This window comes from Pipistrellus hanaki (assembly GCF_964339955.1).
Source record: "Pipistrellus hanaki genome assembly, chromosome: 2".
Lineage (NCBI taxonomy): Eukaryota > Metazoa > Chordata > Mammalia > Chiroptera > Vespertilionidae > Pipistrellus > Pipistrellus hanaki.
Window position 1 is genome coordinate 160876922 of NC_140504.1, and position 27527 is coordinate 160904448.

The window sequence follows — 27527 nt, forward strand, 5'->3', positions numbered from 1 at the left end:
CCCGATTACCTCACAATATTTTCAAAAATCAATTCAAGATGAACCACAGACCTACATGTAAAAGATAAAACCATGAAGTTCCAGGAGAAAATACTAGAGACTATCATCACAACAAAGATTTCTTGGACAGAACACAAAAAGCAACAATCTTAAAATTCTGATGAATGAGACTTCATCTAAGTTAAGGACCTTTATAGATACTATTTAAAAAGGAAAAGGCAAGCCACAGAATGGGTGAAATATTACATATATCTGACAAAGGATTTATATCCTGAATTTTTAAAACTCCTATAATTAAAATAAGACAGCCAACTTTAAAAATAAGCTTTCTGTGTGAAGAGATAATTCACGTAAGTATGATATATTGCCAATAAGCACATGAAAAAGGACTTAACCCATCATTAGTTATCAGGAAAATGCCAATTAAAGCCACAATTAGATATCCCTAATATATTCTGTGAAATATTAGGTCTAGTAATAATTAATGTCGTTTTCTAATACTTTTTTTAAATCGAATTTATTTAAACAATACAACAAAATTTAATCAACAATATAGTTGCCGTTGTTTTCTACTACTTGTGCCCAACGCTCAGGAAGCATTTTAATCCCTCTGTCGTAAAATTCTTGTGATTTTGATGCAAAAAATTCGGTCAATGCATTTTTGAGGCATTCTTCATTATTAAATTTTTTTCCAAGAAGAAAGTTTTGCAAAGAACGAAACAAATGGTAATCGGAAGGGGCAATATCAGGAGAATATGCAGGTTGAGGGAGAACTTCCCATTCCAAGTGGCGCAGTTTTTCAGCAGTGATTCTTGCAGTATGCGGTCGTGCGTTATCGTGGTGAAGAATTACGCCCTTCCAATTAATCAGCGCGGGTTCTTTTTCTCTTAAAGCTTGGGCTAACCTTTCCAATTGGGCACTATACACTGCACTTGTAATGGTTTGGTTAGATGGTAAAAGTTCATAATGAAGAATTCCTTTAAAATTCCACCAAACACACAACATCACTTTTTTTGCATGCAAGTCAGGTTTTGGCGTGGGCTGCGGAGCCTCATTTTTGTCCAACCAATGAGGCCGCCTTTTCAAATTAACATACAGCACCCATTCTTCATCTCCGGTAACAATTTGCTCTAAAAACGGCAAACGGTTTTGACGAGAGGAGTGAACTGCGAATTGTGACTCTTTGATTACGGTTGTTGTCGGTCAACTCATGAGGAACCCATTTTCCAAACTTTTGGACTTTGCCAAGTGCACGCAATTGATTGGAAATTGTTTTTTGTGAACAATTTAAAGTTGTCGCAAGCTCTTGTTGGGTAATTTGAGGATTTTGCACCAAAAGAGCTTGAAGAGCTTCTTGATCAAAACTGGACACACGGCCTCGACCACTCTTGTCATCTAACGAAAAATTTCCCTCGCGAAATTTCTCAGACCAAACGCTGGCATTTTCTGGCGCTAACTGCATCTTGACCAAGAGCACTACAGATGTTTTTTGCAGCCTCACTTGCTTTTCTTCCTAATTGAAACTCGTAAAGCATGCAGTGCCGAATATGCTCTTCATCCACCATCTTCTTAGCCCTAGTTTTGCAACAAAAACCAAACCAAACACAAACTTTTTCAAGCAAAACTTGTTAATTGCACTTCACACGTTCTGTAGATACCACGTGTTTGAAGGTTATGTCAATACAAGTCAACGCCAAGCAAGATTTTAAACGAATGTTAAAAAACGACATTAAATATTACTAGACCCGATAGCTACAATTAAGAGGACTGGTAAGACCATATGCAGCAGAGCAACTAGACTAGAGCAACCAGCAGTAAACACAGGCAGTGGAGATGTAAAATTGTATGACCACTTTGGAAGTTTTGCCAATCTTTTTGAAAACCAAACACTGATCTACTCAGCAATATCACTCTATGCATTTCCCAATGAAAAATAAAAACATATTTACAAATATTTTTGTATTCCAATGTTCATACCTGCTTTATTTCTATTAGCCCAAATTTTTATTTTTTATTTTTTATTTCTGAAAAACCAAATGTTCATCTAAAGAAAAATGAATAGCCTGGCCAGTATGGATCAGCAGTTGAGCACTGACTTATGAACCAGGAGATCAAGGTTCAATTCCTGGTTAGGACACATGCCTGGGTTTTGGGCTCAATCTTAGGTGGGTGGTGTACTGGGAGCAGCCGATGGATGATTCTCTGTCGTCACTGATATTACTATCTCTCTCCCTTCCTCTCTGAATTCAATAAAAATATAAAAAATAAAGGAAATGGATAAACAAAGTGTGATATAATGTGGAATAATTCCATATCTACACTAATAAAAGGGAAACATGCAAATTGACTGTCCCTCTGCTACACCCACCAGCCAACCAGGAGTGAGCATGCAAATTAACCCAACAAATATGGAGGTGCAAAGAGAATACTGAAGACTGCGTAGAAGGAAATGAAGCGGTGGAAAAGGGAGCTAGGCAGTGAAGATGGGAGGAAGCAAGGCAGTGGAAATGGGAGGGAGGGAGGCAGTGGAGATGGCCATATGAAGCCCTATTCTTATAGGAATCTTCCTGCAATGGGCCTCTAGTAATAGAATAATACTCAACAATAAAAAATGATGAATTATTGATACATTCAACATGAATCTCACAAACATGCTAATAAACAAAAGGAATCAGTCACCAAAGAGTTCATATTGCATGATTCAATTTATATGGAGAGTTCCATATGAGAGAAAAGGAATACACGGTGAAAAATAATCAGAAGAGTAAACAGCTCTGGGAGGTAGGGACTGACTGGGAAGAAGCATAAGGAAACTCTCCACAGTGACAGAAATGATTTATCCAATGATAAAAGTATGACTTACACAAATGTCGGCATTTGTTAAAACATGCCAAATTGTACTCAGTATTTACTCATTTCACAATATGTAAATGTTATCTTGTAAAATGAACTATAAACATACTGAAGTCTATTATTAGCTTGCATTAGCAATTCTTAAATTACTTTCTGTGTATTTTGGAGTTGAGTAAATATACTGAGGAAAATATAAGGCAGGTTTCTGGCTGTTGGAGTAGGAAGTTACCATATCAAAATGGAGATCAGAATGAACCCTGAAGTCACTGGACTAAAATAAAAGAGGTCAATATAAACTGATTTTTCATAACTGTAAACATCCAAATAAATCCAGATGTTTATACACAAGTATGTGAACATGGACAAGTATGAACCTGTGAAAGTGCATCTACTTGTTCTGTACACCAGAGTGGCCTAGGAGCAGTGATAGAAAAATCAAAATGGAGCATAGATCCTTGTTTCTAAATGGAATCAGGCTACTTGGAGAAATGGCAGACTCCAGAGGTAGGAAAGGGAAAGGAGATGAGTCGGGAACACTAGTAGTGCCAGAATGGGAGAAAATGCTCAAAGAAAAGTGATATATTTAAAGGGTACAGGGTGTACAAATCTGGGACAATATGAGCATTAAAATAAATGCCAGAAATTGATTTATAGTATATTGATTAAGAATCTAGACTAAATGCAATGCATGATCCTAAATCAGATTCTGATTCAGGGGGAAAAAATAGCTATAAAAGATATTGAGATAACTTAACTGATGGAATTTGAATCTGTGGATTCAATAACATTACATAATTGTCAATTTTCCTAAACTTGATCACTATACTGTTATTTATACGAGAACTAGAAGCCCAGTGCAGGAAATCTGTGCAGTGGGGAGGGTCCTTCAGCCTGGCCTGTGCCCTCTTACAGTCCAGGAGCCTTGCAGAGTGAAGTCCCGCCCACTGCCGCTGGCCAAGTATAATAGCCTAGGCCTCCTTCTGCAAGGTGATCATGGGGCTCCCTGACCAATCACATCACACCTGCCTTGGCGCCAGTAGTCAGTGCTGGGTTGCAGTAGCGCCCTCAACGAAGGAGGGGCCGAGAGGTCAACAGTTCAGCCTGCTCACCAGTCCCCGCCCTCCTGAGCCTGCTATGCACTACGCAGCATGGCATTCAGTTATTTTGGACATTAGGGACTCTGGCTCTTTATATATTAGGATGTCCTTATTCTTAGAAAACACATACCAAAGCAGATAAGAGATAAAGGGAATGTCTCTAACTTATTCTCAAATAGTTCAGGGAAAAATATGTTTATATATTAGTATTTAAAAATATAGACAGTGCTAAATAAATAGAAAGAAATCTGTAAAATATTGAATCTGAGTGAAAGGTATAAAAGGATTCCTTATACAATTTTTGAAACTTTTTTTTGTAAGTTTAAATCACATGTGTCAAAAACAAGGCCCGCGGGCCAAATCCAGCCTGCCAGGCCTTGCAATGTGGCCCGCACCGCACTGTCATCACTGCACTCCGCTGTCAGTTTATGACATTGTCAGTTTATGACTGTTCAGTAAACCATTCGGCCCGCGATTTAGGCTGGATTTTAGATTTTGGCCCCTTCTCTGATTGAGTTCGACACCCCTAGTTTAAATTATGCCCAAACAAAGAAAAAGAGCATATACAGTATAACCAGATAACCTGGCTCTCAGGCCAAAGAGTGCAAGGCTCAGTGGCAAGCACACAAGAAACCATCAATGTTTTCTAAATGTTAGATGAACATGAAAATCGAAAGCATCTCTTTAGTATCAGGTTTACATTTTTTCCCAGTTATTATCAAGTTCTCTGTACTAAGCAATGAACACCCCATTCCCACGAGGCTTCAGCAATCACTCCTTTAAACTCCTAGTGAACTTGCCTTCATTTGGCACTTAACACACATTATTTTGAATGGTTTACTTTTATATATATATACCCCACTTGCCTTACTGGACTATAAGCCCTGTGAGGTCAGGAATCACTTACAATAGCTAAATCAGTGACCTAAATATGCTTTATAATGTAATTAGTTGTTGATATGATTTTTTAGCTATCAGCTTAATAAGACTCTATAGAATGATTTCAATTATAAATGCTACCTGAAGTTTTCTTCCTGTAATTGCTCTAGTTGTAACTGTGCATGAAAAAACTTTTTTGCAACCATTGTGTTTGGATCATCAAAAGATCCATCCAACTGGTCAAGTTTTTCATTCATCATCGCATTCTCAGAAACCAGTGAATTCTTTTCATCTTGAAGTGCAGTCACCTAAAAAAAAGACAAATACACAAATATAAGCATCAATAGTAAAAAGCTTGTAGTCCAGAGTTTCGGGTGCTAATTCTGGCAAACCCATTAAATTAGCTTGGGCAAAATAATGTCTAGGATCCTTCCAACTCTAGAATTCTAGGTCTAGGAGGTTCCATACAGAAGAAATAAGATTTGATTATCATACAGAAAACAGAGCGCGCGCGCGCGCGCACACACACACACACACACACACACACACACACACTCTCTAGAGTTTAGAGGCCAGGTGCATGCAAGTCGGGGATGGTAGGGGGAGGGGGTGTCATTCAGTCTGGATTGTAAGAGGGTACAGGCCAGGCAGAAGGACCCCAAAGGTGCATGATTGGGGCCGGGAAGGGAAGCAGGAGGTTGGCCAGCCAGGGAGGGACTGTGGGAGGGCTCCAGGGCATGTCTAGCCCATCTCACTCAGTCCCTATCAGCTGTACTCCAGCAGCAAGCTAACCTACCGTTCAGAGCGTGTGTCCTCTGTGGTCAATGACCAATGCACATAATAGTGACTGGTCAACCTGTCGATTGCCTGCTCCCTGGTAGACAATGCACATCATAGAGAGTGGTTGAGCAGCCTTAGCATATCATTAGCATAATTCGCTTTTATTGATGGAATGGATGACTGGATAACCGGACACTTAGCATATTAGGCTTTTATTATATAGGATAAGGAAAATATTTCTAAAATGTTATGCTTGCATTGGTTACAAAAAGAAAATTTTTCTAAGTCTCTAAACTGTGATATATCAATTAACTTTGAAAAATTAATTTGTTCTCATTTTAGTTATAAATTTATTTGTAGAATGCTGTTACCTATTAAGCCAAAAAACATAGACATATGCACAAAATTATCATTTGTTTCACAGCAGAAAATGATCGGTTGCACATCATTTTCAGGGGGCAAATGCATTATTTAGTTCGTGAATCAATAACAATTTGAATTAAATTTATATGTACATTGAGACTCTTCTTTTATTTAAAACTAGAGGCCCAGCACATGAAATCATGCGTGAGAAGGGTCCCTAGGGCTAATCTGCGATCAGGGCCATCTTCCTCCAGCTCGCTCATCCCTAGTCTGACCCTGCCGCCACTACCCACCGTGGTTCCCTGTTCACCATTCAGCAATAAAAGCCTGTGGCCAGAGAGAGGGACTGAGAGGTGGTCAGTGAACCTCATAGCGACTTATCGAGCAGTCGTTCTAGTCCTTACTGTTGTGGTGTCTGGGCTTTTATTATATAGGATGGGTAACAATATGTAACTTTAAAATCACATCAATATTAGTACCAGATGTTTTCCTACTTTACTTACATATTTATGTAACAAGCATGATATGCTCTCTTGTTCTACTTGTTTTCATTTTAAAACACCTTTAAAATTTTACAGCCATGCTGTGACTTTTTATAAAGCCATAAGTTTACATATGATTTTATTGATATTATTTAAAAACAAAACAAAACAACAAAACAAAACTGGAGCTGCCCTGGCCAGGTGGCTCAATTGGTTGGAGCACTGTCCCATACACCAAAAAGTTTTGGGTTCAATTCCTAGTCAGATACCTAGTTTGTCAGATACCAGTCTAGGCACAAATGGGAGGCAACTGATTGTTTCTCTCACATCAATGTTTTCCTCTTTCCCCCTTCTTCTCTCGAAAAAATCAATAAAAACATACCCTTGAATGAGGATTTACACACACACACACACACACACACACACACGCACGCAAAAATAAACTTGACCTATCATGACTCCTGACATATTGTACAAGTTTGGTATTTTTATTTTCAAAAGGTATAATTAACTTAATCCACTTATGTGAACAAGAGTATATATTCACACATTGAGCTAATAAAAGGGAATTAAAGTTCTTAATTTTACCTTAAATACACTATAGGAAAATTACAGACATTGTTCTCCAAATGAGAAACAAAAATAATCTGGAAAACTGTCCCCAGGCAGCTATAGAAGGAAACAATTATTCCTCCTTGTCATTAAAGCAGCTTAGTGACTATTACCTGTCAACTATAATCCTAAGTGACTGACATACAAAAAAGAATAAGAGCTTGTTCCTTTAAGATCCTTACAATAAAAACAAACAAAAATTAAGTTTACATATAGCATATTATGATGGTACAATTAACCATTTGTATAGTTTTAAGACTTACTGAATAGCTTCTACAATTGCATCTTCATATAATAGCAACGACGATATATATATGCAAACATATAGTGCTCTGTGCCAGGCCTCGTTTTTAGTGCTTTATGTATATTAACTTACTTAATACTCATACTCAGTCTGAGAGATATATAATATTATCACATCATTTCTTGACAAATGCGATTGAAATTAAGATGAAGTATAGAAATTAAGTGATTTGCTTGAGAGGATATAACCAGATAATAATATGGCCAGGTTCTGGATATAAGTGGCCTGGTTTGAAAATCTATCCCTTTAACCATTAATTATTATTTCTTAAATCAAGTTTATTCTGCTAAACAGATAAACACAAGAACTATATATATACATGTGTTCATATGCACATACATGTTAGCAAAATAAAATTGGCACTCACAGTTACTGGGGATCAAGCACTTCTAAGTACTTCTAACCATCACCTCACTTAATATACAAAAATTATTAAGTAGATACTGTAATTTCCACTTTTTACAAAAGAAAAGACTAAGACCACATCTAAATACTAGTTAAAATTCTATAATTTTTTAAAATGATCTTTATGAAGTAGTTAAGCCAGCAATTTTCAATTATACAGAAAAATAATTATGAAAATCATGCTGGAATATTCACATATTTAATAGAGTCTTTTAATGGGCCCTCTATGAAATGAAACCCAACCTGCAATACACTTTGCCAATTACCTAATTAAAATTAACGCTGGTACATTTAAAATGGGAACTTTTTAAGATCGGGTTTCTTTTCCGCACCTGCATATCCAGTTCTTGGCATCTCTGCCTCAGTTCTTCTTTTTCTGCATGTGCTTCCTGAAGTTCTTCCAGGGCCCTTTTAAGCTGAAATATAAAATGTCCTAATTGTTAGTAGATCATGTTTTGATACAAACTGAAAAATATACTTTTATCACTACATAGATGTACACTGATATTGGAAAAGGTATTTAAATTTTACCTATTAAGAAATAAGTCTTAATTTTTTGTTTTTATGTGATATTTACATAAAATAATTAACATTTAAGGCTAAGGTAACATAGAAATACAATTTTATATAAATCCTTGTGAAATATTTAAGCAAAAGAGTATTAGTGGATGCACTGTTTAATTTCATCAAAGAAAAAAAAATTAGAACACAAGTTTAAATTTAAGTCTTTCTAGGAAAAAATATTTTAATTTGAAATACTTCTTCAGATGAGTGGTGAATTCATTAAAACAAATGTCTAAAAACATAACAAGAAAAGTTCTTGATGCATTTGCCTCTCCTCTTGTCCTTTCCTTTATAACCAGACTGGGTTATATCCAGGCTGAGAGGGTATTTTCCCTCATTAAGAAAGTCATATAATAAAGCCAGGGAAAGGAGACTCAAGTACAAGGTCTTTGAGCTGTTTCTTCAATATTAAGAGAGAGGAAAGCAAATGTGACAAAAATTATATTATCTTAGTAGATAAATTTGAAATTAGAAAAATTTTTTTATAAAGTGTCTACTATTTTATAACCATACCAGAGGCCAGGTGCATGTAATTTGTGACTGGGGGGGGGGGGGGGTGAAGATCCCCCTCAGCCCAGCTTGCACCCTCTCCAATCCAGGACCCCTTGGGGGATGTCCGACTGCCAGTTTAGGCCCGATCTATAAAGCAGCAGTTCGACATCCCTCTCATAATCTGGGACTACTGATTCCTAACTGCTCACTTGCCTGCCTGCCTGCCTGATCACACACATCTGCCCCACCTCCTGACCTGGGTCATCCCCAACTGCCTCCCCTGCAGGTCTAGTCTCTCCCAAATGCCCCCCCCCCACTGGCCTGGTGGTCCCTTAGGGTACCCCTTGCTGGTGTGATCGCCCCCAACTGCTCTCCCCCCCCCCTACTAAGCTGGTCACCCCTCACTGCCCCACTCTGCCTGCCTGGTCTCCCCTCACTTCCCTGCCCCTCCCCCTTCCCCCCTCCCCGCCAGACTAGTCACCCACAACTGCTCCCCCTCCTCCTGCGGGCCTGGTAGCCCCATGCAGCCTGCTGCTCGGTTGTTTGGTCGCCCCCCACTAACACCCCTGCTGGCCTGGTTGCCCCATGCAACCTGCTGCTCTGTCATTTGGCTATCCCTCACTTGCCCCTCTGTCAGCCCAGTTACCCCACACAGCCTGTTTGGTCGTCCATTCGGTTGTTTCAAATGTGATGGTCACTTAGCCTTTTATATACATAGAGATAAAATAGGTCACATCCTACATAATAAATCCCTAATATGCAAATCGACCAAATAGTGGAACAACAACCAGTCACTATGATGCACATTGACCACCAGGGGGGCAGATGTTCAATGTAGGAGCAGCCCCCTGGTGGTCAGTGCACTCCCACAGGGGGAGCACCACTCAGCCAGAAGTTGGGCTCATGGCTAGGGAGTGCAGCAGCAGTGGCAGGAGCCTCTCCTGCCTCCGTGATAGCACTAAGGAGAATCAAAATGGCGGGCAGTAAAGGACTGAGGGGTCCCAGATTGCAAGAAGGAACCCAGATTGCAAGAGGTATGTCCAACTGCCAGCTTAGGCCCAATTCCTGGGCGCAGGCCGGGCTGAGGGACCCCTCACCCCAGTGCACGAATTGGGCCTAGTATGCATAATAAGTGTCAGAAGGAAGTTCAATACCTCTCAGCTCTTCAAATGATCATAAAAAGCTCTACAGACCAGCACTACTTGCATTCATGAAGGAATGCATAATATTCAATTGAGATCTCATAACTATATAAACCTCATGGAGGAAAATAATCTTGTATATATTCTCTGTAATCTTTATGATAGTAACTGGCAGAGTACTATGTCATTGCTTTCAACATCTTTCTCACATACTGAAATACTCACCTGTTGCTCTAATTCTCCAGCAGCATCATTTGTAGGAGAGCTCAATATTTCTTTACTCATCAACTAGAAAATTAAAATAGTAAATTAAGTACAAGAAAGTGATGTTTTACTCTACATTTTACTGTAGAGTAAAAATGTTTACTTGAAAGGACAGAATATTTTATAATTTTTCCTTGTCTTAATTTGACAATCCTTAGATTATTCAAATAAAAATTTTAGAGATTTAAGTTAAATAATACAATATTCAAGGCATTATACAAGTGTGAACATAATAAGTAAAGTAGGCTTAAAATAGGTACACATATTGAAAATATGTGCACTAAAGAATTATAATCCAAGCTCTAAAAGAAGAATGAATAAAAATTAACATAACAAAATGATTCTTCCATAATAAATATTAACTTTTAAAATACAGCCTTTAAATGAGTGATACAGCAGAATTATGCACCTGAACCTGTATAATTGTATTAACCAGTGACACCCCAGTAAATTGAAAGGGAACAAAAACAAAAACAAAAACAAAACAAAACGAAAATGAAAAAAAGAGTGATATGGCAAACTTACTAATTTAAAGAGATTTTAAAAGCAGGAGTTATATGAAAAAATTTCTGTAAAATAGTTATTTTGCACATAAGCAGCAGATTTATTTATGTATAGTGACACTTTGAATTCAAACCAAAAATGCATATTCAGATGTTATATATACAAGTCCTATATAATGCCCCATCCAAACTATGGTTGTCTTCAGTAATCCTTCACTCTACTTTCCCTCAGGTTTCCCCTGCTCTGTATCTCTGCCTTTTTAGTCTGATTTTAAGAATAAACATGTATCACATGACCTCTGAATCTCTATAGTTCAACTTTTATAGCTAGTTTGGCTTGAAAACCTACCCTGTTTCCCCGAAAATAAGACAGTGTCTTATATTAATTTTTTCTCCCAAAGTTGTGCTAGGTCTTATTTTCAGGGGATGTCTTATCTTTCCATGCACTAGGTCTTATTTTTGGAGGATGTCTTATTTTTGGGGAAACACGGTAGTAAGTATCACGATGTTTTCTCACAGTTCTAACATTCTGAAAATGCAAATAGTACACACACATACACACACACACACACACACACATAAATACAAATACACACACTTTAAAATTTCAGAAGAGATTGTTCTAACTGGCAGAAAAAAAATGAGAAGAAATAATTCCTACCTAGAGAGAGATTATTTATCCTGCTAACTTGAAATTATTTAAAAGACCTTGACAATATCAATTTATCTTTTAAATGCAGAGAAATTAATATTGGACTTGATCTCCTTTTAAGATATATATTGGGGGGGGGCAGGGAAGACACAATAACTAAAAGCAAGTAAACATTCTGCAAAGAGCAAATTTATACAAACAGAAAAATAAACATCCATAAAATTTGTGAAAAGTTTTATACATTTAGTTTAAGATTTTCATACATATATGAATATGACATAACTTACCTCTTGAATAGCAGTCATGACCACATGTTGAACAGATTCTTCCAGTGTCATTATGTTTTGAATATGTTCTATGATTTAAAAAAGAAATCAGATCTGAAAAATAATCTATTCTTTACCCATAGTGCTTTAGCCATTCAATTAATAGCATAAAAATGCATTTACCACATATAATTATCTATGCAAATACATTATTTTTCCACAAGAAATATATTCATTAAAAACAAGCAGAGTTGAAAATATTCATATAAATATTTTTAAATGGTTTACCTACTTATTTTTTAATCCTCATATAAGCATACACTTTTATTGATTTTTAGAGAGGAGGGAGAGAGGGAGAGGGAGGGAGGGAGGGGGGGAGAGAGAGAGAGAGACATCAATTAGTTGCCTCCCAAATGCGCCATGACCAGGAATCAAACCCACAACAACTTGGTGTACAGGATGAGACTCCAACCAACTGAGCCACCCAGCCAAGGGTAAATGGTTTATTTTAAAGAAGAAAACTTCTAATTTTCTTATAAGGAACAGGAAGAGAAGAGATTGCAATTAATCTTAAAACAATTATAACAATTTCTTCCCTCTTGTTAAAATATTCAGTATTATGGAATAAATTCACATGTATTAAATGAACTCCTAAAATCTTAAGCCCAGAAAGTTTAATTTGATTGCCTATTTAGTTCATTTCAGGAACGCTTTCAAAGAAGAAACTTACATAGCTTCCTGTAAAAGCCCATCTAACATTTACCAAGTCTCATCTTAAGGTGATACTTATACCTTACAAGCACACATGCAATAAATTAAGCTGATACTATCCCAATGAGAAAGGAGGAATGATGAGAAAACGTCTTTCATGTATTTGCAGATTTAAATCCATTTCAACTGCATATTTTCTAGCTAAAACAATTTTCTAACAACTTTAAAGACTTCTTATTTTCTAATAGTTTTGTTATTTTAATAACTCCTCTGAAAACTTCTAAGAAGTTATTTAAGTCTTTATTTTATTTGTGAAGCCAACAAATAGATTCTGATTCTGGTATGTACTAAGTGCTATAAGAGTGTGGGAGGGGGAAGAATAGGTAAAATTGCATACCTAACTTAGTACTCTGTATATAACATCTGTGTTAGAGCACTAGTTAAGTATACAATTTTACCTATATGTTCCCAAAAATTCTAGTTTAGCACTTCTTAGTTGGGATTCAGGAATCTGTGTTTTAACAACTCCACCAGGTGATTCTCATCATGAGAGAAGGTTGGGAAACACTGAACTAGAGAATGCAAAAGAAGTGGAATGGTTTCCTTTAACTGAATTTTTGGGATAATAGAGTACTTCCAGTTTCCTAAAGTCATCAAAAGAATGATCATTTTCCTCACCAAAATATACAGGATACTTGTTTACCAAACTAATTCATTCATTCATAATTAGAATGTTGCAATACCTTGGAATCATTTTGAAAATCAAATTTGCAAAGCATGAAGATATAGATGCTGCATTATATTCTGTGTTTTATTTTTAAATTTTAATTGTTAAACAATTTTTATTCATTTATCTACTTACTCCTAAAAATTGCAAACCCAGACACATTCCTCCAAAAATAAATTCAAGTACACAGTCCTGATTTTTTAATAATGAAAATTAAACTATCTTCTTATATTTACTACTTCCTAAGCTTTTAATTATGTACCTAGGAAATGAATTTTTCTTTTAAAAATATAAGGACCAAATTGCTAAGTAATGCTTACAATAATGAAAATACTACATATTACATTAAAATTTGTAGGAAGCAACAAAATTATAATGTAAGGGAAAACTCTAGCTTAACATGCCAATCATAGCTTGAAACAGAACTGATTTATTCAAGTGAAAGAAATAAGATAGAATAATTGATATTTATTAGTAGAAATAGAAGAGAATCAAAGCCCAAGTTGTTTCTTTAAAAAAAGAGTATTAAAACAGACAAACATGCTAAAATTAAGCAAAAGTAATGTGTGAACCCTGAGAAAGAAGACACCTACTAAGAAGGGATCCTGGTGGTTAACTGGGCTCAAATTTTAAAAAAACCAGAGCCCAGCCTGTCCGGCATGGCTGTATTTGAACATAGTAGACCTGTGAATCTGGAGGTCACAGTTTGATTCCCGGTCAGGGCACATGCCCGGGTTCCAGGCTCAATCACCAGAAGAGGGTATGAAATAAAAGGCAGTTGATCAATGATTCTCATCATTGATGTTTCTATCTATCTCCTTTTCTTCCTCACTGTAATCAATAAAGAATAAATAAAAAAACAGAGCTTATCAGCCATTTCTACAAAGGAACCTCACATGCAAACTGCTCTTCAGGAAGAATCTGCACTTAACTACTTGTCTTGCACTGTGTTTCTTCCATAAGAGCCAACTTATAAAGGAGTTCTGAGGCTTTCTCCATCCAATCAGAGATTCGAAGCTCCAACCAACTAGAGTGGCTCTATTCTAATCAATCAGACAGTGCCTTTTGGACCAAACTGAGAGAACATAGATTCCTCATTTGCATGAGGAAAGAAAAATCAGGGAGCAGAGGCAGGCACTCTTTTCCATATAAACCAGCTCCCCTCTAGCTCTGAGAGAACACTTTCCCTTTTCACCAAAAACTGAAGACTGAGTCTCCCTGGCTGAGCTGAATGGGCCAGAGAGGAACAGATCAGAAGACCAAAGCACAACAGAACAGGTCAGCTCAACCCAAAGCAGACCATGGAGTAGCAGAGCGCCTCAAGTCGACCTCATAGCCCTGCTGTTTTCACAGTCGTGCTGTATCACCGTTGAGCCGTTTTGCGCTGTATATAGTTTTTTTTCTTCACAGTACCCAAACTGAGGATTCCTATTGGCATTAAATTGGTGCCAAAGCCCACTATTTGACAGATGTTATATATACTCAGTAACTGAAATAGAAACAAGGATTAAAGAAAAAATTCAAAAGATCACAATAACAGAAAATTGCTAAAAATGAGCTTTGATTTGTCAATTTTTAATTAAACACTTATTGAAGTTTTAACTTTATATTCCTTACATTCCAGTAGGTAGACTGGTATTATCTGTTAGGTAGTAGGTATTATCTGTTAGAAATAGAAGCCTCTAGAGAAGTGCTGATGTGCCCTAGACAAAATAGCTAATGACACAAGAACTAATATCAAAATTTCCAGATACTCAATCCCTTTTTGATACAGGTAGTCCTCGGGTTACGTGGGACTTGACATACTGGTACGTCATTTTGTTGTTACATCGCCATCTCCCATTTATTTATAAAAAAATAAAAAAGTTCCGTCATTTGACGTATGTACATTTGTGCTCTATGTTTTTTATTTATTTACCACAAGTAAAGGTCAGGAATTGTTATCTTTCTTTTCATTTATTTTTTTTACTGTTTCACTTCATTACTGCTGTGTATGTGCTCCATGTGAATGACGTAGGTGCTTATGTAGGTGGGTTCTGACTTACACTGAAAACTGCATTACGTCCTGCTGTAGGAACAAATCTCCAAAGTAACCTGAGGACCTACTGTAACTAAGGGCCTGGTGCATGAAATTCATGCATTCGGGGTGGGAGGTCCCTCAGCTCAACCTGCACCCTCTTGCAGTCCAGGAACCCTTGGGGGATGTCAGACTGATGGCTTAGGCCCACTCCAGACATTCTTAGTGCTGCCGCAGAGGCAGGAGGCTTCTGCCACCACCACTGCGCTTTCCAGCCTGAGCCTGGCTTCTGGCTGAGCAGCGCTATCCCTGTGGGAGCACACTGACCACCAGGGGGGAGCGCCTACATTGAGTGTTTGCCCCCTGGTGGTCAGTGTGCATCACAGCAACAGATCGTTCCACCATTTGGTCGATTTGCATATTAGCCTTGTATTATATAAGATTAATGTCAGGTTTTTTATTTTTCTCCTTCCTCAATTTGTTTTATTGAATTTATCCTAACTCATATGCTCTCTTCTCTCATTAGATAACATGGAATGTGTTTTCTAAGGTCCTGGCTTAAAATACTTTACAAACTTAGCCTGGCTAGTATGGCTTAGTGGTTGAGCATTAACCCATGAATCAGGAGGTCACTAGTCAGGTACATGCCTGGGGTTGTGGGTCCAATCCCCAGTAGGGGGTGTGCAGGAAGCAGCTGATCAATGTTTCTCTCTCATTGATGTTTCTATCCCTCTAAAAACAATCAATAAAAACGTATTTTAAAAATATTTTACAACTTAAGTATCCAATATTTTGTTTTAAAGTAGGAGTGTCGAACTCAATCAGAGAAGGGGCCAAAATCTAAAATCCAGCCTAAATCGCGGGCCGAATGGTTTACTGAACAGTCATAAACTGACAATGTCATAAACTGACAGCGGAGTGCAGTGATGACAGCGTGGTGCGGGCCACATTGCAAGGCCTGGCAGGCTGGATTTGGCCCGCGGGCCTTGTGTTTGACACATGTGTTTTAAAGGTAATGTACTACTTGGTTGTGGGCATATCCCCAGTAGGGGGTGTGCAAGAGGCAACTGATCGATGACTCTCTCTCATCGATGTTTCTAACTCTCTATCTCTCTCCCTTCCTCTCTGTACAAAATCAATAAAATATATTTAAAAAAAAAAAAAAAAAAAAAAGGTAATGTACTAAAGCCAAGTTTGGCTGAATCATGCAAAAAAACCACAAGCATAAAAAATCTTGCTACCTAGATAAATGTAAGCCCTTCAGCCAAGTAGATCTTGGTTTGTTCAGTTCATCATCTTATTTACTATATTCAACCAAAATGCTCTTTTTTTACTCAGTAGAACATGGATCACTATGTTTGTTTTTATCAATATAATACACTAATTCCATTTATATCATTAGACTACTTATTTGGAGGATTCACTGGACAGACATTCTTCTGAAGAGCAGAATATCATCTAAAGAAGCCTGAATTATAATTTAACACCTGCATATTTATTTTTAAAAATAGAGGCCCAGTGCATGAAATCCGTGCATTGGGGTAGATGGGAGGGGGTCCTTCAGCCCATCCTGCACCCTCTCCAATCTGACTGCTGGACATCCCTCTCACAATCCAGGACTGCTGGCTCCTAACTGCTCACCTGCCTGCCTGCCTGCCTGCCTGACTGCCCCTAACCACGTGGCCTGTCTGCCTGATTGCCCCTAACCACTCTGCCTGCCTGCCTGATTGTCCCTAACCACCTCTGCCTGCCTGTCTGATGCCCCTAACTGCTCCTTTGCTGGCCTAATCACCCCCTAATTGCTCTCCTGCTAGCCTGATTGCTCCTTACCATCTCTGCCTCTGCCTCCATCACTGCAGCTTTGTCCAGAAGGACATCCAGAATGACATCCAGAAAGTTGTTTGGCTATCCAGTTAATTAGCATATATGGTTTTATTAGTATAGATTCTGAATCAACCTAAGGTTCTAGATCTTATAAGTGAAAGATATAATTTATCAAATGAATAAGTACAATATTTACTGATTATCCACTAAGTCTTAAGCAATAAACATATTTAACTAATTAAATTAAAATACATTACATTTAGCCACTGAATATGAATCTCAGAATCCAGGTATCATTATGATACTCAAGATTGGTAGCTTTTTAGTGGCAGAGCTGGGCTAGAATTCCTATCTTCTGGCTTACATCTCAGGGTGCTGTCAACCAGTAACAGTATATTTAGTGCTACTTTCTACAGAAATGTAGGTTGTTTATAGAAAGTACATATTCTCAAATGACAAAAACTCGCTTACCTTGCTTCTTTTCACAGTTGACTGCACAACCTAAAATAAGCTGCAGTAACCTCCCAAGCTCCACAGAATCTGAACTTTCAGTTATTCGGTTTAAATCAGGAATAAGTTCTTCAGAAATCTGTTGCCCCAAAAACTGTGGTATTGAAACAATAAATTAAATCATTCATTTATATAGGCTACAAAAAATTTACTACAATTAATTATTACTAGAAAAATAAATATAAGTAGGTTCCTAAAATGACTCAGATAAATTAACAAATGATATACCCAAAATTACTAACTAAAACCAGTTAGTAAAGTTCAAGCCACCTCCCAAAATTTTGAGTAACAAATCAAAAGCAACTGAAATGCTTTTATACAAAATATCCTTTGATCTCACTATAAAAAAGGGATTGTTTAAGAAGCCCCTGGCTTGATCTATCTTGACAATATTTAGGCCATTTCATAAAAAAAAAAAAAAAAAAAAAAAAAAAAAAAAAAAAAAAAAAAGATTTATGTTATGCCAAGGAATATTCATGATATTTTGATATAAAAGCAATTAAGAGAATCACAAAATAAATCACCACACATGAACAACAAATCCAATGAATTAATCTTTTCTGCCCTGATCTTTCTTTTTTAGCTAATTAAAGAGTTTTTGTGGCATTAGAAAAAGATTCAAAATGATTTTAGGCATAAATAAATTGAAAATTTTTAGTCTTAACATTATTTGGAAGAAATAACAAGCTGTGACAACTTTAAAAAACAGAAATATAATTTTGTAATGACAATTGCTGCCATTCCCAAACATTAAGCAATAAACTTTGTTATATCAAATAATCCTAGTAGTGAACTTATGCTGAATAAGAAAAAACAAACAAACAAAACCCTGATAATGTACTAGCTAAGGCATTTAATACTACTTTTACTTTGCATTTTCCCCCAATTCATTTGCACCAGTATAATTTCATAGTACCCTGTTTCCCCGAAAATAAGACAGTGTCTTATATTAATTTTTTCTCCCAAAGTTGTGCTAGGTCTTATTTTCAGGGGATGTCTTATCTTTCCATGAGCTAGGTCTTATTTTCAGAGGATGTCTTATTTTCGGGGAAACAGGGTATATTTGTTGCTATTGTTTGCATTGTAAACAGCTATCAAAGCAATGTTTTAAATACGAAATAATTGCAATCCTATTATCTGATAAAAGAGTAATATACAAATTGACCATCACTCCAAAACACAAGATGGCCACCCCCACATGGTCAAAGATGGCTGCTCCCATGTGGACACAAAATGGCTGCCACAAGATGGCTGTCAAGGGAAAGGCAGTTAAGGGTGACTGGGCTGGCAGAGGAGAGCAATTGGGGGCGACCAGGACTGCAGAGGAGGGCAGCTGTGGGGTACCCAGGCCTGCAGGTAAGGGCAGTTGGGGGGGACCAGGCCAGCAGGTAAGGGCAGTTGTGGGGGTGTGGGGAGGATCAGGCCTGCAGGGAGGGCAGTTGGAGGGGACAAGGCCTGCAGGGGAGGGCAGTTGGGGGGAGGGACCAGGCCTACAGGCGAAGGCAGTTGGGGAGAAATCAGGCCTGCAGGGAAGAGCATTGGGGGGAACCCGGCCTGTAGGGGAGGGCAGTTGGGGAGAACCAGGCCTACAGGGGAGGGCAGTTGGGAGGGACAAGGCCTGAAGGGGAGAGCAGCTGGGGAGAACCAGGACGGCAGGGGTGGGCAGTTAGGGGCAATCGAGCTGTCAGGGGAGCAGTTAGGTGTTTATAAGGCTGGCAGGAGAGTGGTTAGGGGGTGATCAGGCTGGCAGGCAGAAGCAGTTAGGGGCAATCAGGCAGGTGAGCAGTTGGGAGCCAGCAGTCCTGGATTATGAGAGGGATGTTTCCAGAATGGAGAGGTGCAGGCTGGACTGAGAAACACCGCCCCATGCACAAATTTCATTCACAGGGCCTCCAGTTTCATTATAAGATCAACTTTACAGCATTGCATAAAGTCAAATCATTTGCAGGCAATTCTATTTCAAAATATAATCAATTTAAACAGTATCAATATAGAAGCAACATTATTTCCCAAATCAATATATTAAGTTTAAGCCTGTTTATGTTCACGTAATTTGAATGTTCTAAAAATGGCAAGAATATATATGTATATGTATATATATATACACAATATATATGTGTGTGTATATATATATATACATATACATACATATATATTTGTTATAAATTATTTGCCAGTAATATGTTATAAATTAAAAGCCAAGTCATTTTTCAGTGTCATATAATTATCACATAGCATTTTGTAGTTAAACAAAGTCAGATGTTTCTCATACCTCGCTGTAATAACTCATAATTCCTTGAAGTACCTTCTTTAAATTACTAGCCTAATGGGGGGAAAAAAAAGAATAACAATTCAAGAATTTCATAATGAAAGAAACTGTATGCTAAAGTGAAAGACAACAGAAACTGCCCCCTGATAAAAATAACAACAAAAATACTATATGTTAGAGTTCTACAAATATAAGTACATGATAATTTTTAAACATTGAAGTGTTAATCAGTTTGACGAAAGAAAATAATGTCCGCATGCTTACAAAGTTTAAACCAGTATTTAAAATGAGTCAGAATGAAGTTAAGTACCAACTTTAAAGATTGAGCATGTCCATGTTCATTCATGAGCGAGTAACTTGTCTAGACTTAATTTTCCTGACACAAACAACAAGAAAACAGGAGAAAATACAAGGGTCAATTGTTTCCAAGCTGTAGCCAACAAGTATTATCAAATTAGAATTTCTGAGAGAAGGAAAAAAAAAAAAAAAAGATGACCCCTACATCATCCAATTTCACACCATAGCATAGGGCCTGATGTTCTTGTTGAGTTAAGGAGAAAGACCTAAGATGTTCATGAAGATCACAGTATTTGGAATTTACTGGGCAGATACAATGAAAAATTGAGAGCTATAGAGAAAAAGAACTCTAGAAATATGCATTAATGGTTCCTTTAACTCTATGCCTGAATATTAGTTTGTATGTACACGGGTAAAAATCAATGAGATTTAACAAGAATAATTTCCAAGGAAAGAACAATCCTGGGTACTATAATCTGAACAATTCTCAATGATTATACAAGCCAGAAATTGAAGAAATTCCCACCAGCCAGGGTGAAGAGACTATGCTGTATAGAAAAGCTTTCACTAATAACTCCCAAAAAATCACAACTTAGTAGTAGGTCTAACCTAGCCCTAGAACAGGAGTGGGGAATGTCTGACCTGCAGAATCATTTGATCTGGCCCTGCCAAGGCATTAGGGGTGAGTTAATTAAATGTTTGACCAAATATAGCAGGCTAATTTTTAAGCTGATAATTTTGTATGGTCCGAGAATTATATTATAAATATCCAAATGGCCCTTTGGAAGAAAAATGGTTCCCTACTCCTAATGTAGAGAATCTGCTTTCCATACCCCCAAACCTTTAAAAGATGACCCAGTGATTCCACTTCTGGGAATATATCCTAAGAAACCTGAAGCACCAATCAGAAAGAATGTATGCACCCCTAGGTTCATAGCAACATAATTTATAATAGCTAAGATCTGGAAACAGCCCAAGTGCCTATCATTAGATGAGTAGATAAAAAAGCTGTGGTACATTTATACTATGGAATACTATACAGCAGTAAAAATGAAGAACATTTACTCTTTTTTTTTATAATATATTTTATTGATTTTACACAGAGAGGAATTGAGAGGGATAGAGAGTTAGAAACGTCCATGAGAGAGATACATCGACCAGCTGACTCTTGCACACCCCCCACTGGGGATGTGCCCACAACCAAGGTACGTGCCCCTGTTCGGAATCAAACCCTGGACCTTTCAGTCTGCAGGCCAATGCTCTATCCACTGAGCCAAACCGGTTTCGGCTCATTTACTCTTGAGACAACATGGAGGGACCTGGAGAGTATCATGCTAAGTGAAATAAGTCAGTCAGAGAAAGACAAGTATCACATGATCACACTCATATGTGGAATCTATTGAACAAAACAAAAATTATTAACAGAGTGGATTCAGAGACTTGAAGCATGGAACAGAGTATGGAATCTCAGAGGGAAGGTGGGGACAGGGTCGAGGGTGGGGTGGGGAGGTAATCAACCAAAGACCATTTATGCATATATGCATAACTCATGGACACAGACAATAGGGTACTGAAGGCCTGGGGTAGGAGTGGCCTAGAGGGGGTCAATGTGGGAAAAAGGGGGACAATATGTAATTCTTTCAACAATAATTACTTTTTTTTTTTTTAAGGATCAAACTAATTTAGAAGTATCTTAACTGCTTGCAAGAACAAAGTCCACCACACTATAAAATACAAAACAAACCTCAGCACTAAACAATAATGCTCAAACTGTCTAGCACCCAATAAAAAATTACTACACATGTGAAAAAGCAAGAAAATGTGTATTATAATGAGGACAAAACTCAAGTCAATGAAATAGGCCTAGAAATCAGAAATGAAAGAATTATAAGATAATGTTATAACTGCTAGTTTAAAAATGTTCAAGGATTTCAATAAAAACAAGCATACAGAGGAGACATATGTACTACTATGTGTAATACTTTAAACAATAAAATAAAATTTAAAAAACAAAACCAAAAAAACAGGGATATAAGAAATGAAAAGATTTTTGTTTTTGTCACTATTTTAAAAAAAGCAAGACCCAACTATTACGTGTTTCCATGAAACATTTCTAATATAAAAACTCAGAGATTAAAAGAATAATAAAAAAAGCAAACCACTAAAGCAAAACATAATCATAAAAATGAAGTGGCTAGCCGAAACCGGTTTGGCTCAGTGGATAGAGTGTCAGTCAGTGGACTGAAAGGTCCCAGGTTCAATTCCAGTCAAGGGCATGTACCTTGGTTGCGGGCACATCCCCAGTAGGGGGTGTAAAAGAGGCAGCTGATGGATGATTCTCTCTCATTGATGTTTCTAACTCTCTATCCTCTCTTCCTCTCTGTAAAAAATCAATAAAATATATTTTTTTTAAAAATGAAGTGGCTATATTATTATCAGACAAAAGACTTCAAGGACTATTATAAAGGATAAAAAAAGATATTTCATACGGATAAGCATATTCATTCATCTATTAGGACATAAAATTAATGTATATAAACCTATTAATAGAGATTAAATTACGAGATTTAGAAATTAACAGAATTTAAAGGAGAAACTGACAGTCCACAATCATCATTAGAAATTAAAAGTCCTTCAACCTTAATAAAATAATCAGATAGGAAATCAATAAAGATATAGAAGATACAAACAGTATTATCAACAAACTTGACATAAATTGTAGAACTGCAGAATACATGTTATTTTCTTTCTTTCTTTTTTTAAAATATATTTTGTTGATTTTTTACAGAGAGGAAGGGAGAGGGATAGAGATCTAGAAACATCGATGAAAGAGAAACATCGATGAGCTGCCTCTTATACACCCCCTACTGGGGATGTGCCTGCAACCAATGTACATGCCCTTGACCGGAACTGAACCTGGAACCTTTCAGTCCACTGACCGACACTCTATCCGCTGAGCCAAACCGGTTTCGGCTGTTATTTTCAAGTATACATGGAATATTCATGAAAGACAGATCAGATGTTAGGCTATAAAACCAGTCCATTAAACTTAACGGAATTTCATATATCAAAATGGAATTAAATTAAGAAATAAAACTTTTAAAAGTTAATTAAAATTTCTAATTTTTTAGAATTTAAAATATTACTTCTGATGAACCCATGGATCAAATGAAAATTACCAAATATTTTGAAGTGACTGAAAATAAGAACACTGTATGTCAAAAATGTGTGAGATATGGCTGAGGCAATGCTTAATAAGGGGGAAAAGGAGGACAAAGGTCTAAAACTGATGATTTAAGCTTCCATCTTAAGAAGCAAGAAAAAGAAGTGACTATTCAAGTAGGAAAAAGAAAGTTAAAAAAAAATTTAAAGAGAAAAACCAATAAAACAAAACATAAGGTAGTTCTTTGGAGAAAAAACAAACAAACAAAAACCCACAATAAAATTCAAAAAGATTGAACCAAACTTAACAAGACAAAAATACATAACACATAAATTACAATATCGGGAAAAAAACAATTTAAACATCCATCAATAGGTGAATGTGGTATAGTAATGTAATGAAATAATACTTAGCAAATCTATTGTTAATAAAGTCAACACAGATGAGTCTCAAAAACATTATACTGAGTAAAAGATGCTAGAGACAAAGAGTACAAAATGTTTGATTCCATTCATATGGAACTCCAGAAGTGAAACCTTTAGGGACAGAAAGCAGATCTGTGGCCAACTGGGACCAAGATAAAGAATAAGAATTAATTGGGGGGGCCATATCTGACAATAGTTATAATGGAAACATACAAGTGTCAAAACTCAATCTGCATACAATAAGCGCACCCTTAAGTTAATTTTTTAAAAAAATTTAGTTGAGCTTAGTCCTAATTTAAAAAAAAAATGGTTGGATAAAGTGGATTCTTCAATTTAATCTGCATACCTTTATCCTCCAGTTGTCGGCAATATCCTCCTTAATTCGGCTTAACCAAGATTCATTGAACCACGCTGCATCACTGAAACAAAAATAGAAATGCTAAACATGTAAAATACCAAATTTAGTCAATAAAGTTATTTCATATTTTATAGCCTGTCCTTAATAAGAATAGTACTTATTAGTATTTAGAAGACCCACTAAATTTTTTGTTATTCCTAATGACCCATTTCAGAAATTCTCATAATAAACTACTTAAGTCATTAACAACTTCTATTTAAGAAACATTTAATAAATATGTCAACAGATACCAAAAGTCCCTATCCCACTGGTCGGCAAACTGTGGCTTGCGAGCAACATGAGGCTCTTTGACCCCTTGAGTTTTTAGCAAAGGCCAGCTTAGGAGTACCCTAATTAAGTTAATAACAATGTACCCACCTATATAGTTTAAGTTTAAAAAGTCTGGCTCTCAAATTTCAATTGTTGTACTGTTGATATTTGGCTCTGTTGACTAATGAGTTTGCCAACCACTGCCCTACCTAAGGAGAAAAAAAAAAAAAAAAAAAAGAGAGAGCGAGAGCGAGAGCGAGAGCGAGAGCGAGAGCGAGAGAGAGAGAGAGAGAGAGAGAAAACTAGTTTTTCATGTCTGCTATGTCTCAAGCACTATGCTTGATGTTTTTCCATATTATTTCATATAAATGTCACATTAATTTGGGCAAACGATCTATTATTTTCAATCTTACTCTTCAGAGCACTGAGGATGAGAGAACCTAAGTAATTTGCCCCAAGTGAAATTAGTATCTGGCAAAGCCCCAAATAAATCTCATTGTAACTGAGTATAATAAATATAATAAGAAATCAATAAGGACAAATTTAGTTTTAAACTAAGTATTATTGATATTGAAGGTCAATACAAAAAAATTGTTACTATATCAATATTTATGTATTAAATAAATAAGGTCTTGAAGAACGACATTTAACTATAAATAATGGACTATATTAATAGATTATATTTAAAACAAATATTTGGATACTTGCTCTGAGTAAGGTATTGAGCAAGATTAATTTGAAGGTAAATAATTTACTATTCTGACTCTTAAATAATTATTAAAGGGAAAAATAGAAAGCAAAAATAACTATACTCAAAGGAGAATGTGATAAATGCTTGCTAAGATTTAAGCCAACACGACTTAATATCAGAATACAGTGCTAGAATAGGTCTTAAAAGTCCCATTTAATCTTGACTTTACAGATAAGCAACCAAAGTGAGAAAAGAAATCAATCTTTTTCCATGGCAGTATCTTGAATTTAAAATGCAAGGCTGAAATTAGAACACAGTGATTAGCTTTTCAGAAACTGTCTGCCTCAGATGTTTTAATACAGAAGATCTCACTTCTGACAGGAGTAACCAAAAATGGCTTCACCACTTTAAATTCCTTTATTTTGAATTTTAACTGTTTTCTTTTTTGTTAATCCTCACCCAAGGAGGATATTTTTTCCTGATTTTTAGAGTGGAAGGGAGGGGGAACAGAAGAGAAAGATAGAAAGAGAGTGAGGACAGGAGTCGGGGGAGAGAGAAAGAGAGAAACTTTCACGTGAGAAAGATACATTGATACATTGATGGGTTGACTCCCACACACACACCTACAGGGAGCCAGGATCGAAACTGCAACCCAGATGTGTGCCATTAACCTAGACTCTTCAGTACACAGGTCAAAACTCTAACCACTGAACCACCTTGGCCAGGGCTTAACTGGTTTTTCGGCTTTTTTTTTTTTTTAAGCAAATTAATGTTAATTATGTTCAACTTTTCCCAGATGCCTGAGGCTACAATTTATCAAAATAATTTGGCTAAATGTATAAATTATATAACCAGATATTTATCCGAAAAGACTGAAATTAGTTAATGAATCAAAACTAAAAGTAAATTTGCTTTCTCTTGACATCAGATTAAATAAAAGAGCTATGTCAGTTGCAATGGTTAATTTTATGTCCACTTGGCAAGGCCACAGTAACCACATATTTTGTATGTATTTGGTCATACATGCTTGGATGTTATTGTGAAGGTATTTTTTAGATAAGATAAACATTAAAAAAAAAAAAAAAAAAAGTAGACCTTGGATAAAGCAGATTGCTCTCCATAGTGTGGGTGGGCCTATCTGTTGAAGGCCTTAAGAAAAAGACCTCCCTCCCCTGAGAAAGTGCAAATTCTGACTGTACACTCTACCTGCAACAGTATCTTATTGGGTCTCTCTCTCTGGAGAACCCTGACTATTACAAGTTTTTGACCCTAACAAAACTTCATATGGGATAGTATAATTATTTAGTAATTCATTTAGAAATGAATCTAGGGATAACCTCTTCTAATTTTTCATCCTTTTGTCTTGCATTCCTCCTTGCCTTCCTTTCCATCCCAAATCAAATTTTTCTACTAAGTACATACCTCATATTGTAGATGTCAAAACCCTTATTCTTATATGTTTGGCAAAAATCAAGAAATAATGGAGTTAAAAACTTTTCATATTATGCATTTAAATAAAATAAGCCTAACCCAAAGAGAACTGCCTTATTAGTTAAGGTTCCCTAGGATTTGTGACTTTAAATTTCATTTATACATTTCATTATTAGTGGATTAATACATTTACTCTTAGTTCAAAATACAGGTTTAAACATTTAATATTTTTTCTAAATCCAATATTTTATTTGCATTGATACCTTCAAATGATAAGAGTATAACCAAAGAAAACATTTCAAGCAATTATACCATAAATTTAACCTGTTCCTTTCAGTTACTATAAGTTGTAAAAGTGATAAGAACAAATTTAAAATTAACATCTCTGGAACAGAAATCCTGATTGTTCATTTAATTAAGACATATCTTTATTAACAACGATTAATCAGGTGATATACCTATTTGTTTTGTAGATGCAAGAATGCTTTGATACCATATGTGAGTCATCAATGTTTCAATAACCTTTAAAATACAAGTTTAAGTTTCCTTCCTTGGCATTGGGTTTACAATTCTTTCAAGAAGAACCGGGACCACTACTTACATTTGATGAAGAACTTGTGCCATGGCAACTCCATTCGTCAGCTGTTTTACATCCTGACAAGGCGCAGGGGTATTGAATGTCTGCAGCTAAAAGGACATAAAGCAAATGACTTTACTGCCTCTTTATACTTACAGGGTAGCATTACAACCTCCCCTCAAAAAATATTTATCTGTTTATCTACCTACCTATACATATATATGAAAATTAGAGAGAAAAATAGCTAACTGACCTTTTTTTCTTTAAGTTCAGACTCTGCCAAACAAGTAAAACTAAACTAATAAGTTTCTGTGGCTGTGTAATATTTTTATAAAATAAATACTTAACATTTCATAAATCATAAAAATATACCTAAGTCAAATATACTGATGTCATGTATGAAGTACTTCAGACTTTCTGAAAGCCAAGTATAGAACTCCTACGTATAGTATGTGTTTTGTCTGTTTTGGAGAGAATTACATCAAAAAAAGAACTTTAAGATAACATAACATTTGCAAGTGAAAATTTCAATCATATCATTTGGTAGGAAAACAAAGGCT

At 36.3% G+C, this 27527-nt stretch overlaps 1 protein-coding gene across 2 annotated transcripts in view; it reads right to left on the reverse strand.

Moving 5' to 3' along the window:
* Nucleotides 1-27527, reverse strand: part of HOOK1 (hook microtubule tethering protein 1) — a 65797-nt gene that overhangs the window by 34164 nt on the left and 4106 nt on the right. Inside the window, exons 2-9 of one of the 2 annotated variants that reach the window (XM_084872962.1) lie at nucleotides 26992-27077; nucleotides 23948-24020; nucleotides 19720-19770; nucleotides 17409-17541; nucleotides 11680-11747; nucleotides 10199-10261; nucleotides 8108-8191; nucleotides 4971-5137 (exon numbers count right to left, since the gene is read on the reverse strand). In XM_084872962.1, coding sequence (XP_084729088.1) covers nucleotides 4971-5137; nucleotides 8108-8191; nucleotides 10199-10261; nucleotides 11680-11747; nucleotides 17409-17541; nucleotides 19720-19770; nucleotides 23948-24020; nucleotides 26992-27077 — 725 coding nt within the window. The remainder of the gene's footprint in view (nucleotides 1-4970; nucleotides 5138-8107; nucleotides 8192-10198; nucleotides 10262-11679; nucleotides 11748-17408; nucleotides 17542-19719; nucleotides 19771-23947; nucleotides 24021-26991; nucleotides 27078-27527) is intronic. The other variant, XM_084872963.1, reaches the window with a different exon arrangement.